At 35.7% G+C, this 17,597-nt stretch overlaps 1 protein-coding gene across 2 annotated transcripts; it reads left to right on the forward strand.

Moving 5' to 3' along the window:
* The first annotated feature begins 103 nt into the window (after positions 1 to 103).
* LOC135695338 (zeta-crystallin) lies at positions 104 to 16,467 on the forward strand. Of its 2 annotated transcripts, none has more exons than XM_065214402.2 (8): positions 104 to 355; positions 1,806 to 1,958; positions 2,132 to 2,295; positions 7,005 to 7,056; positions 7,412 to 7,561; positions 7,872 to 7,973; positions 9,023 to 9,118; positions 15,910 to 16,467. In XM_065214402.2, exons 1-8 carry the CDS (start codon positions 104 to 106, stop codon positions 16,072 to 16,074), a joined length of 1,134 nt encoding a protein of 377 aa, XP_065070474.2. In that variant the 3' UTR covers positions 16,075 to 16,467. The 2 variants fall into 2 exon arrangements, with proteins under 2 accessions (XP_065070474.2, XP_065070475.2); XM_065214403.2 differs by lacking the exon at positions 15,910 to 16,467 and adding an exon at positions 9,645 to 9,785.
* The last annotated feature ends 1,130 nt before the right edge of the window (positions 16,468 to 17,597 follow it).

Here is a 17,597-nt window from a genome sequence, read left to right on the forward strand (position 1 = left end):
ACGTCAATCTTTCAAATCAGCAGTTTGAAATGTCGAAATTATAAGCCGAAATTATGGCCTAGCCTCTTTTTCGCTCTACTCTTTCGAAACTGCCTCATGCACCATGAAAACACTGTTCCATTTCCAATGGCAGTGCTCAGTGGAGAAATATTTGAAATTTGTCAGTTTCTTTATACTTTGCTTTATTCGTCTTGAAGTGACTGCTGGTAGGAATAATTGCGAGGTGACCAAAGGCTCAGAAAGCTTCTGTACTGCAATAACGAAAATGAGGGCTGTCAGAGTGTCTCAGTTTGGAGGTCCCGAAGTTTTGCAGGTACTCAAGGATGTTAAAGTCCCGACTCCAGCTGGCAAAGAGGTACTTATGTTAAATTTTTACACAGGGCCCGCGCCACGAATTTGAAGGGGGGGGGGGGGGTAAGGCTAAAATGTAGGGGGCCAAGGCTTCTTATCCCTTTCACTGCAGCTCACAAACTATTTGTTTCGCAAAATGGTGGGGGGGGGGGTGGCCACCCCGGCCCCCTGGTGGCGCGGGCCCTGCCTTATCTCTGATATTTGATTCCAATTCGATCCCACTTTTCTTTGAAACCAAAGAAAATTTATACCTTTATACCTATAAGTAGTTGAAATAAGGCCAAACAAAGAAAAATTAGAAACAAATAAGGCCAAACAAAAGAAAATTAGAAACTATATTAAGATTCCCATATATCATACACCCTTTTTTCTATTTTTTATGTCCTAGATCCTTTATATTTTTTATGTTTTTTTATTAAGAAAGTTTTTTCAGCCCAGCCCTCAGACTTTCTTAGCTATTTCCTCATTTGAACACTAAAACTTTCTTAGTGCTTTCTTAACATAAAATTTGAAAGTTTTACGTTAATAAGCATGCGCAGTAATGGAGAAAATGAAATGCTAAATATATGCTATATTTCTCGACAACCCTCAATGTCATAACATTTGTTAAGAATGTAGAAGCAAGACAACAACTTATCTCAAAATATATAGATAACCATTATATTGATATGCCAATAATAATGAATATAGAACTAGGGATCTACAAGGTAATATAATATGAAAGATGTGTAATGAAATTACACCACAATAACTTTGAAACTTTGAATATCAAAATTTTTCAACTTACTTATGTTTCAAAGATCCAGCCCTGAACTTTCTTAACTTTTTGAAGAACCAAGCACAACTTTCTTATAAAATGTATATGACAAAATTGAACCCCTTTCTCTTTTGAAGACTTGGGTGCTTACCCTTGACAGTAAAAGTGGACCTGTCAGGCATTCAATTCTGTTCCTTATCAAAGTAAAGACTAATTAGATAGGTTGCAAGGAATGAAATGTAATGTACTTCAGTAAATAGATTGCAGCATTTGGACTGGCATTTTAAGTGAGGTTCCTCAAGAATGCATCCTTGGATCACTTCTTTTCCTTTTCCACATGAAATACCAACCTCTATACATCCATGGTAGCTCTGTTAAGGTATTCGCTTATTTGAAGGATTTTCAATTGATATGTTACAAAGAGGAGTTTTTTGCCATCTAGGGGTGCTTAGTCAGCAGTTTTCCAAACTTATCGACAAATACAGGATGGCTCATCCACTTTGTCAGCAAATGGGACTTGAAAACCCTCCTTAAGCGCAATAGCTAGGGACGGGCCTGATTTTACTGGTACTGTGTCTCAAGGTGTAACAAAAACTATGGACTCAAATATCACTGTAGAGGTTATTATTATCTTCTGGTATTGATCCCTCTATTCCACCTTTTTATATTGTTTTATATTATCACGATATCACTCCAGGTGTTGATTAAAGTAAAAGCAGCTGGTATCAACCCAGTGGATACATACATCAGGTCAGGAAATTATGCAAGAAAACCTTCCTTACCATACACACCTGGAGGGGATGGAGCTGGTATTGTCCATGAAGTTGGCAGTGATGTCTCAAAATTTAAGGTACCACCTTATAGCCTTTCATAAATTAGCCATATTCACAACACTTTGTATCATTGTACTATGCATTTTTTATATAAAGGAGATAAAGAAAGTTAATTTAAAACTGAATTTAGTTGAAAAGTTTATTTTTCCAAATTTTTTCCAGTCTGTTGAACTCTTTTTGCAATTAATAGGCAGGAGACAGGGTTTGGTTTTATGGAAGTTTGTCTGGCTCATATGCTGAATATTCTTTGTCAAGTGAATCAAAGTTGTTCACTTTACCAGACGCTGTTGACTTTGACAGAGGTGCTGCCATTGGAGTTCCATATTTGACAGCATATAGAGCCCTCTTTCACAAGTAGGTGAAATTATTGATTTGATGATACTAAGGTTTAAAGGGTCATTGCAATAAATGGGGAGCTTGAAAAATTTGTATTTAAAAGCATTTAGCAAAGGTCCATTCCCGTGGCATACCATAAGGATCTGTCCTGGATCTTTATTCAAACTTTGACAATTGAGATTCCAGCCTTGCTTAAAACACTTTCCTTTATTGATTCAAGCTGGAAATGTTGAAAAATGATGTTTGTATGTCACTTTGGAATGCAAACTGCATAAGCTTCCAATCCATTACACTTGGGACCAATGAGCAGCTCATGAAAATACCATCATCCTTCGCAAAAGTTGATTATCAGGATAATCTTGTTGACTCTACAGGGCCCGTGCCACAAGGGGTTTAAAAGCAGCAGTAAAAGAGGTAAGAGGCCTTGGCCCCCAAACATTTTTAGCCTTGGCTCCCCACTTTCAAATTCATGGTGTGTGCCCTGCTCTATAAGTATTGCTTAGTATGCAAATTGACCAAATAAGTCAATTGCAAAGTGCATCTCTCAGATGAAATTGATCAATGACTGTATAGGCAAAGAAGGTGGGAAAACTTTGTTGCTGCACTATTCAATATTTAGTCACAATCAGATACTACAATATTACAAATACTACAAGTACAAAAAAATACTACAATGCAACAATATTACAATACGAAAATACTACGATGCAACAATATTACAATACGAAAATACTACGATGCAACAATATTACAATACGAAAATACTACGATGCAACAATATTACAATACGAAAATACTACGATGCAACAATATTACAATACGAAAATACTACGATGCAACAATATTACAATACGAAAATACTACGATGCAACAATATTACAATACGAAAATACTACGATGCAACAATATTACAATACGAAAATACTACAATGCAACAATATTACAATACGAAAATACTACGATGCAACAATTCTTTAATGCAACAATATGACAGTGAAACAATACTACAATATTACTACAAAAAAAATACCACGGAGAGTGTGTACAGGTATATATTTTCTGCAGCCAACAAGAAGATCATGATTGATGCCAGTTGAAAACATGAAGTGAACCCCCAATATTGACAATCAATGCCATTATAAAAGTTTTGACAACTAGATCGGTTAATATCTCTCCTAAGTTTATGAATTTCAAAGAAATTGGGCACGTTTTCTTAATAGGGATTATCACCAGAGATCAATTGTAACAGCAATATTACACAAATTTTAATGGGAGTTGCAAGAATCACGCTGAAAATTGCTGAATCTTAAGATATATTCCTAAAATACTCACAAAACTTTCATCAATAGAATCACAAAGTTTTCAAACCCTTTTGAGGCTGTACCAAAATTTGGCAAAGTTGATTAAGAGAATTTCTGTATTGGATCATATTGTTTTGAAATTTAGCTTGCCTGATACCAGTGTTGATCAGACTCGTTTTACATCTTTGTAGGGCTCTCCACAACAAAAATTGACATGATATTGATTTTTTTTGTTAAACACGTTGACATAAAAACCAATATTTTTTTCTGGATGCTTTCTCAAATCTTGTTTGATTTCAAAGTAAATGGAATTTGATTGGTATTCTTGTCTATTTATCAATCTCTTTAAAGTTTAACTAGGTTTCTAATGTCAGCGAAAAGGTGATTCTGCTAAGTCGAACAATTGAAAGTTTCATTGACAGATGTTGCCCAATCTAACGTCGCGACTGCCATTAAAAATTTACCTTGCAATGTGGCATAATCTTGCCTTGTAACTTCAAAAATATTATAGACACAGGAAAAGACCCCCATCTAATTTTTTGAATAGAACATTGTCGAGAAAAATTAAAGAGTTCGATAAATTGAAGAGAAGTAAGAAGGGCGGAGACCCATAAGTTGTACATTTAACTCAAATTCCACTGAAACTGAAATGGCAACATTTTTTACCAGATACCTTTTTGGATAGTAAGTTACCAAAAAAAAGAAAATCATTAATTTTTTCCTCCCAGAAATTATCTGATACTATTCTGATAAATGTTGATTGGTGAAAATGAACAAATTCAATACCGCGTATTAATTTAATAAATAAAATAGTTTTCAAGCAACTGATTCAAATTCTATTATTTCAAGCTATTCCCCGATCTCTCTTATGTTTCATGTTTCGTTAACAAGTCACAGATGATCACATCTTTGAATATCGCGAACGTTCAGGGTCTCTTTGTATCTATTTCAAAGTATTTTACGTCTTGAAGCCTTTTTTATGTTCTTCTTGCGATGTTTTTCTTATCAGATTCATGTAAAAGTTTTTAAGAAAGCAAAAACGGATCGAATTTTTAATAGATTAAAAGGAGCAGTACTTTAAAACGTGAAAAGTGTCACAGCTAAAGGGGAAAGCTGATATAAGAGATTAAAAAGGTTTGACTTGCTCTCCTTAGAGTATGATGTGGTAATGCTCATAAGACTGTAGATATTTATGTAGATGACACCTTTGCAGCTGTTTATCAGTGTCCCTGCTGTTTTGAGTTGCGCCGACCAATTCGGATTGGAAACCGGAATCAAATATTTTTGCATTTGCAAATTTCATCCTGCTTGATACTTTTCAACAACTATTTTGTACAATTCAAAGACTTTTAAGGCACTATTTACCAACGCATTTCGAAGGCCATCTAAGTTACCTTTGATTGGACTATACAATAGACCTTTTTTTATTTATCCCATCGGCATTGTTGGACAGATTCTCAACGCTTTTCTACTATAAGCGTAGAATAGAACCTGTAGATTGACGTACAATTCGGTTGCCTGTACAAACACAGAGAGGGTTGTTTCTGTGTTCATGTGTAACGTTAGCCTATTTTCATTCATTTTTCTTAATACCTCTCCTTCTCCACGTCACTAGGATTTTTAGCGATGTTTGGGTGCTTATTTGATGAATATTCAGACCTGTCGGGAACTTAAATTTACTGGTTCTTATAAAAAAAAGAGTGTAGAAGAGGATTTGCAGATGTCTGTTTACACCCAGCCATCGTCATGCTTTGTACGTCGTCATGCTGTGTGTTATGATTGTGAACATAATAGTCTGCGGGTATCACACGACAGAAAAAATATTCTTGTCGTCAATGTAGAGCTCTATTGCAAAGAACCATTACGCTGCAAAGGTTTGCAGCAACAAGTTGTTGTTTAAAAGCAAAATAAGGCATAGAAAATCTTCACAAAGAGCCACGCAAGATTAGGAATAGTAGGGTGGTGTCGTAGTAGCAACCTGGATCAATCCTGTTTTGCACTAAAGCATGTAGAATTCTCTCTTTACGGCACTGCAAGGACTGCGGGGCGTATTACAGATTGAGGGGGCTACAACGTTTTGGAGGGGCTAAACGTGCTAAAAACCAGGAGCAGGGCAATTTTTGGTAGGATTTTGAATATATTTTGAAAATTATTGGGGGGGGGCTTAAGCCCCCGTTGCTCCTCCCCTCCCGCTTCCCCGGTTCCTGTGGCACTGAGCAATGAAGCTTTGATTAGTGTTCTTTTGTCATGCTTTGGTAGAAAATGTTGTGTCTAAAAAGATTGTTGCTTCTACACCAAGAGAAAATATGTCAACCTTCAAAGAAAAATGATTGGATACTTAATAGAAATATCGAACAATACATTTTCAGACCAAAGTTTTTTCTTCTTATATTTGTGACTCAAATCTATATTAAATTACTAGAAAGAGCTACTCTATTTCTTGAACAAGCTCTTGATATACTTGGATAGCTAAATAGTTCAACTCCGATCATGTCAGGGCACATTCTAATAATAAGCAAAATTTCTTGGAGAGTTTCTCTGAAAAACACATCTGTAATACCTAAGCCGTATGAAAATTAGATGAGAGAAACTTGTTTGTGAGCCCTTATAAAGCAAAGTTATGGCAAGCAATTTTTAGAAGCAGGCTTTTTACAAAAGAAGGCCTTTGATACTGATTGGACAGTTGAAAGAGAATTGAAGGCGTTACAATTTCATAAACGATGAAAAGAATGGCGTTGTTTGCTTGGATTGCCTGTTTCTAAAGAATACTTAAATAATTTAGATACAGGTATTCTTTGTTGTTATGGTTGTAGAATGTATTTGGTTAGTGATTAAGTCACAGATTATTGACAACAGCACAAGACACATTCATTACCTATACCTGCCGCTGCCAACATCTGCAAGCCACCCTGAATCGTCTTTTACCAAGCTATAACCACTTTTAACAAATAACCAGCAAGGGTTTGTAACAAAGAAAGTTTTTAACAAAAGTTTCTACTTCAATATCTTTTAAAATTCCATTTACGTAAAATTGAAAATCCGCTGTTATGTAGACAACAAGGAATTCGTTTTCACCCTTGGGCTTTATTGGTAACATTGCCAAATATTTTATCTTGGAGTATGCGTACATATTCTATTTTGTCAAGAGTACAACCAAAATACTTTTGCTAAATATGTGACTTTGAATTATTTTTTATGCCTGTAAGAACTCATTCTTTTAGTTATCTATAAATTTTAAAGATGTCTTACTTTGCAGCCCTGCTCTCATATTCTGGTTGGTGTTTCTAAACTTCCTCTGTATCATCTTGAAAGAATCGAATCAAAGGCCATTCGCCTCACCAGCGTGACCAAGTATCCTAAATATGCTTGCAGACAATTTGCTTGAATTTCTGATTTAAAGCTGGAGTTCTATTGCTTTATTTTCAGATGCCATGCTAAAGCAGGGGAAACTGTGCTCATACATGGTGCAAGTGGTGGGGTGAGTTTCTTAGGGCTCATTTGAGAGATATATTGACAATCGTCGAAGAACACGCAGGCGTAAATAATATATTTGTTAACGTAGTTTCGGTTCAAACGAATCTCTGAACTGCACGATAGTATGTATGGTCATTATAAAAAATGTTGCACGTATATTTGTTTATGGATGTGGAATGATAATGACGTCAGAGCTAGAGGGGCAAATGTGTCGAAATGGGAAAAAGAGGTTTCTTAAAACTGTCTTAAAGTTCCCACGGCTGGTGCCTTTTTTTGATAATAGGTACTGCACTGTTTGAATTACCATACCAATTGCATTTCAACCCATTCATATGTGTATCTAATTTGTCACTTCACAGGTAGGAATAGCTGCTTCACAGCTAGCAGTTGCTGCGGGGCTGCGTGTTCTTGGAACAGTTGGATCGGCTGAAGGAAGACAGATTCTAAAGGAAAATCATGTGCATGAGGTTTTCAACCACAGGCTGGAAGGATACGTCGATGAGATCATGGTATTTTATAGTCTTTGATTAGAATCGCCATATGCATAAACAAACTTCTTGTTTTCTCAAACAAAATCCCGTTTGTGGGTTTATTGTTATATATTTATAAGCACTGACATCAGTATCATACATAATGTTTAACCTCTGGTATCATTTGTTTGTTTGTTTTCTTTTTACCATAATTGCTCTTTCTCATCTACTTTACTTCCCATCCCTTTGAAGCTTATGCATAGCTTGTACAGACAGTTTTCTTCTCTTTTCTCCAAATAGAAACTTGATGCTATTGTTGAAACGATATATTTTTGTGTTTATTTTCCAGGCTGCCACATCTGGCAATGGAGTCGACATTATTATCGAAATGCTAGCAAATGTGAATTTAGGCAATGATTTGAAGATGCTTGCAAAAAATGGGAGAGTTGGGGTAAGATGACTTGTTCTTTTAAACTAGGCTAGCAGTTGCCTTCGATCTCAGTCGTCCCATTAACAGTCATTCAGCTTTTTAACGGCACTTGAGATAATTGCAAAGCTCTCTGTTCAGCTCTGCTTATGGTCGATTTCTACGGGGCTGCGTCACGCATTTAACGTTTGATTTCCACGATGTTCATGTATTTTAGGTACCCAGTTTGAGACTTACCAGAATGGCGAATGTTAGAAAGCAATAATGTTCTAAAAAGTTGCAGACTTGACAGCTTGAAACAATTTCTTTGTGACCATCAATGCCTGCCAAAAGTCTTATCTTAAGCAAGTCAAATCAAGAATCTTTGGCGTCCTTAATTTCGCAAATTTATTCAGTAGTTTTTTTTAAGAAACTCCTTCAAGAAAAGTGTTTTCTTTAAAACTTAGAGAAAGATTCTCCAGATTTTGTGTTGATAGTGATAGTTTGTGTGGAAAACTTAAATGACTTTAAATTCTGCTATCTGGCGATAACTTGTTGATCAAGAAAAGATGAAATAAGAAAGTGAAAATTGCATCAAACTTAAATTTGTGTTCATAATTTTTCCTTTTTATTTTCATGATTTTAATTTTTTGGATCGATTTTTGGAGTGAATTGTCTAAATGTAAACAATTGGATATCCATGGAAACTCTGCTGCCATGACGACCATAACCGCAAAGAGGATGTATAGATTTCATAAAAATAAGATGTGAACAGTTTTTTGGCGGTACAGAACTTGAAAATGGCTTTGAAAAAAGCAATTATCGTATAACATATTGGCTAAAAGCTTTTTCGTCTGACACTCCTCAGAGCATAAAACGTCAGAATAAAAGTCCGAAAGAACATGATGAAAAATATATACCCAGTTGTGAATCGAAATAGGCCAATCAGAAAAACGAAAGCACAAGATCGGAACAGTTGTCCAATCAGTGTCGCGTTTCTAAAGAAAGATTACCCCCGGAGTTGAAGAGAGAAAACAAACTCCTTCTGTCTAAGATGGTTGCTTCATTTATGAATAGCTTCTTGTTCATTTCAGGTCATTGGGAGTCGTGGAGTAGTAGAGGTAAACCCACGTGACGCGATGGCAAGAGAGGCATCAATACATGGAGTCATGCTATTCAATTCAAGCCAGGTAAAAGAAAACTGCCTTTTTTTTTCCTTTTTGATAAGTAATTTGATTGCGTTATCACGATGCACTACACTGATGCTTGAGAACAAATAGAAGAAGGCTAAACAGACAAGGCCTCTAGGTTTAATGAAGACAATCGCAACTGCTAAATGTGGAACCATGCGTTTATAATGTTTTGCTTTATTAATGGGACACTTAGGCCTACAGGCACCGAACACCTTCATGCATAAATTATATTTTGCAATTGTCTTTTTTCTTGATCTTACACTTTCTAAGACCCCTTTTACACTGTGCCGGATAAATTTTATCCGCATAAAATTTGTTCGGATTGATTTGTGTTTACACTGTGCCGCACAAATTTTGTCCACTTTGCCCTCCCGTTTACACTGTGCCGGATAACTACAGTCACGTGACCTTAATCATTCACAGAACGCTCAAAACGCGGTCATCTCTAGGCAACCGATTTTCAATAACACCATATTTCCCGCCAAAACGCCAAAGGTGCAAAGACTTTTCCGTCATTCTTCAGAATCAACTGCTTCGCGTTCAGACGAAGTCCGAGAAAATTGTCAAAGCACATTAGGCCAATATTGTTTAAAAAATTCTTTGTTTGAAATAAAACGTCACAGAAATGGCAAACAAAGAAGGGAAAGCTGAAAAGGACGCCAATTTCACGTGGACTGACGAAGAGACAGCACTTTTGATACAAGTAGTTATCGACTATAAGGCAGCAAAGGTGGCGAAAGGTCTTGATTGGGAGACGGTGAAAACAAAATATGTTGAAATAGCCATTCGTTTTCAAGCAAGATATCCGAAAGCTGATTCTGGAGTTAATCCTGATGAATATCCCAATTGTGAAAGTCCAGATAAAATAAACAAAGCTAAGATCGCCCCTAAAATTAAACGAATCAAGGCCAACTTTAGGAAGGCAGTTGATAGTGGAAGAAAAAGTGGAGGAGGCAGGATAGTTATGGCCTTGTACGACGAATGTCATGAAATTTGGAGTGGATCTGCAGCTGTCGAAAGCCTACCTGATGGGATTGAGAGTACCTCGTTGCTGGAAAGAGATTCACAGGAGGAGTTGTATGACAATTCGAGTTTGACGCCATTCGAGTCTGCCAGTGCCAGTGCCGAAGGGTTAGAAAGCGACTCAGAACTTGATTTCCATACAGAGCCAAAAAAATATGTGTGAGGCTAGGAGAAGTCTAGTCAAACATCTCCAAACAAGCAGAAACTCTTAATTGACAAAACGTATCTCTGCTGATGCACAGTTGCTTGACATTGCCATGGAAGAAATAGCATTTAAAAGAAAGTTAATGGAAAAGATGGATGAAGCTGACAAGCGTTTTGAAAACAGCATTCAGGGAATTGCCAACAGCATTAACAGTTTGACAGCTGCAATCACTGGCGGTTTTAATTTATTACAAGGAATGCTTAATGCTGGAGCCTACCAACAGCCATATCAACAGAGCCATCCTTACATGCAGAACTATGAACAACAGAGGCCTGATTATGGTGGCCAAACAGCTTATAGAGATATTATGTAAAATTTTAACTTTGTTTACATCAGCTTCCTTGTAAATTGAATTCATAACTTTATTTTTCTTGTCACACTTCAATTATCTACTTATACTTCATCTATGATTATTTTTGTTTCTGGTTTAGTTTAATCCACATGTTTTGAAATTCCTTTTGCTCTGTTTTTTAAGCATGTCTCTACGAACGGAGTTCATTTAGTTAGCTGTTAATATTTTAGAATCATAATACCGTGCAGATGAATTATTGAAATGGGAACAGATTCAAAAAGAAAAAATTTGATCAAACCATCCTACAAAATGCATCTCTAAAAACACAATATATAAAAGCAATAAGGATTGTACATTATTATCAGAATAGAAAGCGATAATAATAGAACAAAATTTATTTTCAAAGAAACTCGGCTTTAGGATCACCCAAAAATTATCATTTTTGGCTAAAGTTCATCAAGTAGAATTTCTTCAGGAACTTCTTAGTTTTAGAAATGTTAGATTCTATAACTTAGAAATGTTCAGTGAAAACACCTGAATAATTGCTTGAAAATATTTATTTTTAGTTTTTAATAAAAAAAGAGCCAAGGTGGGACAAATTTTGCTTGAGCATAAGTACATACTATCTGTTTGAAAAAGTTTTCACCTCATGTTCCAATATCACATAATGATTTTGACAGCTAGAAGCATTCTAACAGCCAGGAATTATCTGATTGTTTGTGGGGCTTGTGGTATTTTCAGTTTTTTCATGCAGGCTTTTACTTCAATCCATGCAGGCTTTTTCATGCAGGCTTTGCTTTACTTGCAAACTATCAAATGTGATTTTGAAGCAGACTATATTGCTTTTTGACTAGTATAAGTGATTACCGTATTTCCTCTAAAGAACGCTGCTGTGTTTATAACAAACTCCAAATTTGTACGCGCCGTTCAATAGAGGTCAGCGTTTGTTGAAGAGCAGCATTCAACACAAAATGAAAAGTTTGTCAAATGACAAGAAAAAGGTGATGAAAAAAGATAAAAACAGACTTTAAACAATATTCTCTTTTTTCAAAAACACGTAATAAAGATTGTGTGAACAATTTTTAAAGTTTACTTTATGTTATTTGTAATTTTGCTATGTATTAGTTGTAATGTAATTGTAGTAAGATATTGTAAGTAGAGGAATATTAAAATATAAAAGTTTAACTGGACTGGACAGAACACTGATTTTTGCTTCATATCTACAAAGAACAAAGTCATTTACTCAAAATATTTTGTAAAAATATTTCAAATTCTCTTTCCACTTGCTTCATCTTTACTTCCCAAAGTATACCTGTTTCTCAGCGATGGGGGGCTGCAAGTCATGGTCTCGGCGCACATCTGCCAAGACCATGACTTCATCTGCAATCCTCTCCTTTTGCTGCTCACAAAAGTTGTGTAGGACAAAGCATGCATAGATGACATATTGCAGATCTGGCATTTTAATATCCATTTCTCTCTTAAAGGCCCCAAACCGACCTTTCAGCCTTCAAAAAGCACATTCCATTGTAGTTCTTCCTGAAGAAAGCTGCCATCCAAAAAATTGCTCTTATGTAGTGTTTCCTCCACCTGGGTATTCCTTCATCAGATATGGAAGAAGCGGATAGGCTGGATCCCCAAGAATACATATGGGTACTGGTTCTTCTTCATCCAATATCTTTCTAGGAAAACTTGGTACTTTCCCATTTCTCAGAAGCTCATTAATTCGAGAGTTTGCAAAGATTCTGGCATCATGGACTTTTCCAGGCCATTCTACAACCACATCAAAGAAACAATATTTATAATCACAAACTGCTTGGATGTTAAAGGAGTATCTGTTTTTTCTGTTGATGAAATCAGTCGGATTTGTATTTGGTTGCTTGATCATGCTTGCCATCAACAGCCCCAACGCATTGTGGAAAACCAAACTTTTGCTCAAAGTTTCTTGCCATATGGGAAACCTCCTCTTCAGTTGTTGGCATCCTTATGTAAACTGGACCCATATGTTTTGTTATAGCACAGCACACGGCTCTAACAATTTTTGAAACGGAAGCTCTTGAGATACCAAATGCCTTTGTCACCTTTCTGTATCTTCCCTCGTCACTCAAGTAATACAGTGTAACTGCAACTTGTTTCTCGACAGTTATGGGTTTTCGTAGGTGGGTGGTCTGCTTTTCGATGAAAGGTCCAAGCTTATTGCATAGGACGTAGAAACTGTCCCTGCTCATGCGAAAGTTTTCTCTCCATTCTTCTGGGACAACAATGTTTCGCGTAAAATTACTCCACCATGCTCCTGTTCTACCAGGTTTCTCCCAAAAGCTTCTCGTGACAGTCTTTCTTTAGGCCTTTTAATGAAACGGTTGATTCTAGAAATTTTTACTGACCTGTTGTTGATTTGCGCAGTCAACAATTTCTTCTGTCGTCGGTGGGAATACGTTAAAAGAATGGCCAAGATTTCATTGAAATTCGCCGCTGCAGCCAGTCCAGATAAAAGAATAATCAGCGCTTTTAGACGCATTTGAGATTATAACGCATTAGAGACAGGTTATTCAAAAGACAAAAAAGGTTTGATGATCAATCAGTTAAGAATTTGTATAAAAAATTCAGGAATCGGGCTACATCTGCTTTAAAAGAGAGCAAAGCTTCTTACTTTTATAGTTATTTTCAATCAAATTGTAACAACATAAAGCAATTATGGTCCGGCATTAAGTCAATCATAGATATCAAGAAATGAAATGCAAATGTTATAGCGAAGATGAAAGACTCTAATGGTAATATAACATTTGACCCAGCTGTAATTGCAGATATCTTCAATAGGTTTTTGTTGATGTCTCTCACAATGTTACTAAATCAATATCAAGATCTCAGAATTGTTTTATGGGTGAAAGAAACAATAAATCATTCTTTATTTCTCCGTCTGTCTCTTTTGAAATATGTGATATAATCAATCTGCTAAAAGAAGGCAAACCTATAAGGCCAAACAGTATTCCAACTAAAATTTTAAAAATTTTATGTTTTCTTATATCCTCTCCATTGTCTCAAATCATAAATGAATCATTTCAGTGTGGCATTTTCTCTGATAAAATAAAACTAGCAAAAGTTATTCCCCTGTTCAAGAAAAGATATTCTGCTACAACATCTAATTATAGACCGATATCCCTTTCGTCAGGCGTCAGCAGAATTACAGAAAAAAACTAATGTATAAACGTCAGTATAACTTCTTAGAACAACACAATGTTCTGTATTCACTTCAATTTGGTTTCCGTGCAAGCCATTCTATAAACCATGCACTCATTAGCATGACAGAGAATATAAAGGAAAGTCTAGACAACAGAAAGTATGGATGTGGAATTTTTCTTGGTCTGCTAAAAGCGTTTGATACGGTAAATCATGAAATTCTTTTGGGAAAACTTGAACACTATGGAATACGTGGCCCAGTTTTTAACTGGTTTAGAACCGATCTTACTGATAGAAACAAAATGCCTCTGTTAATGGTTTTAGTTCTTATCTACTTAGCATCACATGTGGGGTACCACAAGGCTCTGTCCTTGGTCCTTTGCTATTCCTTATTTTTATAAATGACTTGCCTAATTCATCTAAAAAACTTGTCTTTTATCTCTTTGCTGATGACACTAATATATATTTTGAAGCTGATGAATTTGGTGAACTTGAAAAAGTTGTCAATAAAGAACTGGGTTATGTCAAACAATGGCTTGATGCTAACAGGCTTTCTTTAAATATTAAGAAAACTAATTTTATAATTTTCAGGTCACACCAACGCCCTTTAACAGACAATACGAACATAAAAATCGGAACACAAATCATAAAACAATCTCAATATGTTAAATTCCTTGGTATTCTACTTGATGAGAATCCTAGCTAGAAATACCATTCAAGTGAACTTGCTAAGAAGTAAGCTAGAACTTGTGGCATATTTATTAAGATAAGACATTTCGTTCCTGTTGATGTGTTATTATGTCTCTACAACTTTTTGTTCGCTTCTTTTCTCCAATATGGACTTGTAGTTTGGGGTTTTACCTATGAAATCCACATTGTTTTCTTATTGCAAAAAAGAGTGATCAGAGCTCTTGCTTTTCAAAGTTTCTGTTCTCCTTCCTCACCCATTTTCTCTGACTTAAAAATCTTAAAATTACAAGACTTGTTTCAATTAAAACTTCTATCCTTTGTTTATGAATGTATCAATAGAATATCGCCTGTCTGCTTTCATTCGTACTTTGAATCAATCAAGTCTATTCATCAACATGATACTTGAAAGGCTTCTAAGAACGACATTTTTATAACTCTAAAAAACACCCTTCAATATGGTTTAAAATCTGTCCGTTTTTCTGGTGCTGCATCGTGGAATAGCATTCCTACTGACATCAAAGAATCTGTATTATTGGTTTGCTTTTGTTATAAATTGAAGTCATATCTGCTTGCAAAGAACATTAACAGCTAATCCTTGAAATTTTTTAACTTCCCACTTACAGAAATCAGAGTTTCATTTTCGGTATTATTTATTTTGATATCTTTGAAGTGCTGAAATATCTTAATGTATACTATAGGAAGGCCTTTCTCCTCGACTAGCTTTGCTACTGAGAGAGTTCCTCCTTTAAATAATTCCCCATACATACATACATATCCCACCGATAATTTGTGTTCCATATCTTATTGTTTTAGTTATTGTTTATTATTTGATGTTGCTGTATTTTTATTAGTATTTTGTGGAAATGTATGTTGTGGAATTTAAAATAAAATGAACCGGAATCTGAACCTGAACCTTATACGACCTTTTCCCTGAGCTCGTACATGTCCCCGCAAAGTAAAGTCAACACGAAAATGACGTGCAGATTGGTGAAAAAACGATTCTGTTTAGGAGAAAAGATATTTGGCGCCACCCCGCGCCACCTTCTTTCTCTTTATTGAAAGAGCTTCGCTGTAAATCAAAATCAACTTCGCAGCGGGTATGGATAAAATTTATCCATGTACCACATAGCTATCTGAACTAATTTAATCCACTTTCCTGGGTGAGCTAATTTTTCCCGGATAGCCGCTCTCAAATTCGTGCGGATAGCGTGGGTCTAATGTAAACGGGAGCCCTATCTGAACTAATTTTGATGCGGATAAAATTTATCCGGCACAGTGTAAAAGGAGTCTAAAGGAGAGGATGCTTCTTGTCATTAGTTATGCTCAAAGGCCCATCAATATCTTGAATTTGTATTTTTATATAAAATATACAAAAGTCTCAGATTTTATCTTTCATCCCTATAGAAAGAAATAGAAGAAAGTGTTGCATTCATTACACGTGGGCTGACGATGAATTGGTTCATGCCTGTAGTTGGAAGAAAATACCCTTTACATGAAGCATCTTTGGCGCATAAAGATATAATCGAAGGCAGTGCTGCACGCGGTAAAGTACTGCTTTCAATGGAATAAAAAAGACTTATAAATTCCCAGCTTTCTATTAACAATTTTCTGTTTCTGTAGTTGCTGTACAGCACTGTATCGCTAAACATTACTGGTCTCCAAGACTGACAATGCCGCTGCAGTTCTTCGTAAATTGCCTTGTTTTATACTGGAACGACATGAAGAGTGGAACATTTGAGTGGTCGGGCAATGGTTTCCTAAAAAATATGTTGTTGGATAGTAACTGATATGACGCAGACTTTTATAATTCGGAAATGGAAGAACCTTTAATGTAATTTTCTGGAGAATTAATAGAATTAGACTTGTAGATCGGTTGTAAAGTCCTTTGAATTGATTATTTCAAATTGATATGATAATTGTGAAATTGATATATCTAGAATGAATGTGCTATAAAAGCTAGAATTGAGGGAGAGTTTTTCAAAAGTGGATCATTGTGCATACCTAAAGTTATTTTGATCTATAAAAGTTATTTTGATCCGAAGATTGCCAGAGTGCCACATAGCACCAAAACCTGCAAACATTACTTCAAAACCTAACAGGTTAAAACTTATTTTATATTTTCCTAATTCGGAACGAATTTTCTATGTTTCATAAGCTCGATCATGAGAAACAAAACTCTCGCCTTGAAAGCCGTCTTGCAGATCTAAAACAAAAATCAAAACTTGTCATTTTGCAATTGGGAACCATTTACTAGAAAACCCAGATTGTGCCAAAAACTCTAAAAGTAACTTGTTCCTAATAATCGGCAAAGCTGGTATTCGTTTCATCTAGCCTTTTGGACTCTCGTTGCTCACTTCGATTGTTTTTGGCAGCATCAGAAGTCGACAAAGATTGTTTTTATGGCTTCACTTTGTTCTAAACTGTAAGTAAACTCGTCATATAGAGTTTTCCTTGCGGGGAAACTACAAAGCTTTTACTCCATTTTCGCTCCCCTTTCGACTATTTCTTCGATTTCCTCTCTCGACGTTGTTTGTGTTATTTGTTCTTTATCTTTCAGTTGAAACTTGAAGGAATTAAGTTGATTTTATAGTGTCCCGTCCTTTGATGCCTCGAATATTTTTATTCGCATCTTCCTGAAGCTCCGTAGCCACCAATTTTTTTAAACTTTGAACTGACTTCACTGTAAAGCTTTATAAATGGTTTGGAAAAATGCAAACAGAGAGTATAGAGCGTTAAGACTTATGATCGCTAGGAAAAGTATTTACTTTAACAAGAACTGGACCAAACACAGATCCTTGTCTGACTGTCTTTGAAACAAAATGGTGTCGCAATCCCCATAGTGCAGGTATTCTTGCAAATTCATTTGCAATAATGTTACCTGAGTAGCTGCCTTCCATCGCAGCCTTTTTAGCACCCCTATTCTTTTCTTGTTTCATTTGATATTTTGGAATCTAGTTTGATATTTCCATCCTTGTCTATTTTGAATTGAAATTGAATGGGCATTTAATTGAAAGCTTTTGTTGATTCAGTTCCATATTGTGTTCTGGCGATTTAAAATTATACTCGCTGTATTCTTTGTTATTGCTTAGTTT

The sequence above is a fragment of the Rhopilema esculentum genome, chromosome 2, assembly GCF_057945365.1.
Source record: "Rhopilema esculentum isolate cy_ngs chromosome 2, ASM5794536v1, whole genome shotgun sequence".
Classification (NCBI taxonomy): domain Eukaryota; kingdom Metazoa; phylum Cnidaria; class Scyphozoa; order Rhizostomeae; family Rhizostomatidae; genus Rhopilema; species Rhopilema esculentum.

Coding starts and splice junctions, on each gene's coding strand:
- LOC135695338 (XM_065214402.2), top strand. CDS start 104: ATGAAAACACTGTTCCATTTCCAATGGCAGTGCTCAGTGGAGAAATAT. Junction 7,057..7,411: donor TACATGGTGCAAGTGGTGGG/GTGAGTTTCTTA, acceptor GTCACTTCACAG/GTAGGAATAGCTGCTTCACA. Junction 7,974..9,022: donor CAAAAAATGGGAGAGTTGGG/GTAAGATGACTT, acceptor TGTTCATTTCAG/GTCATTGGGAGTCGTGGAGT.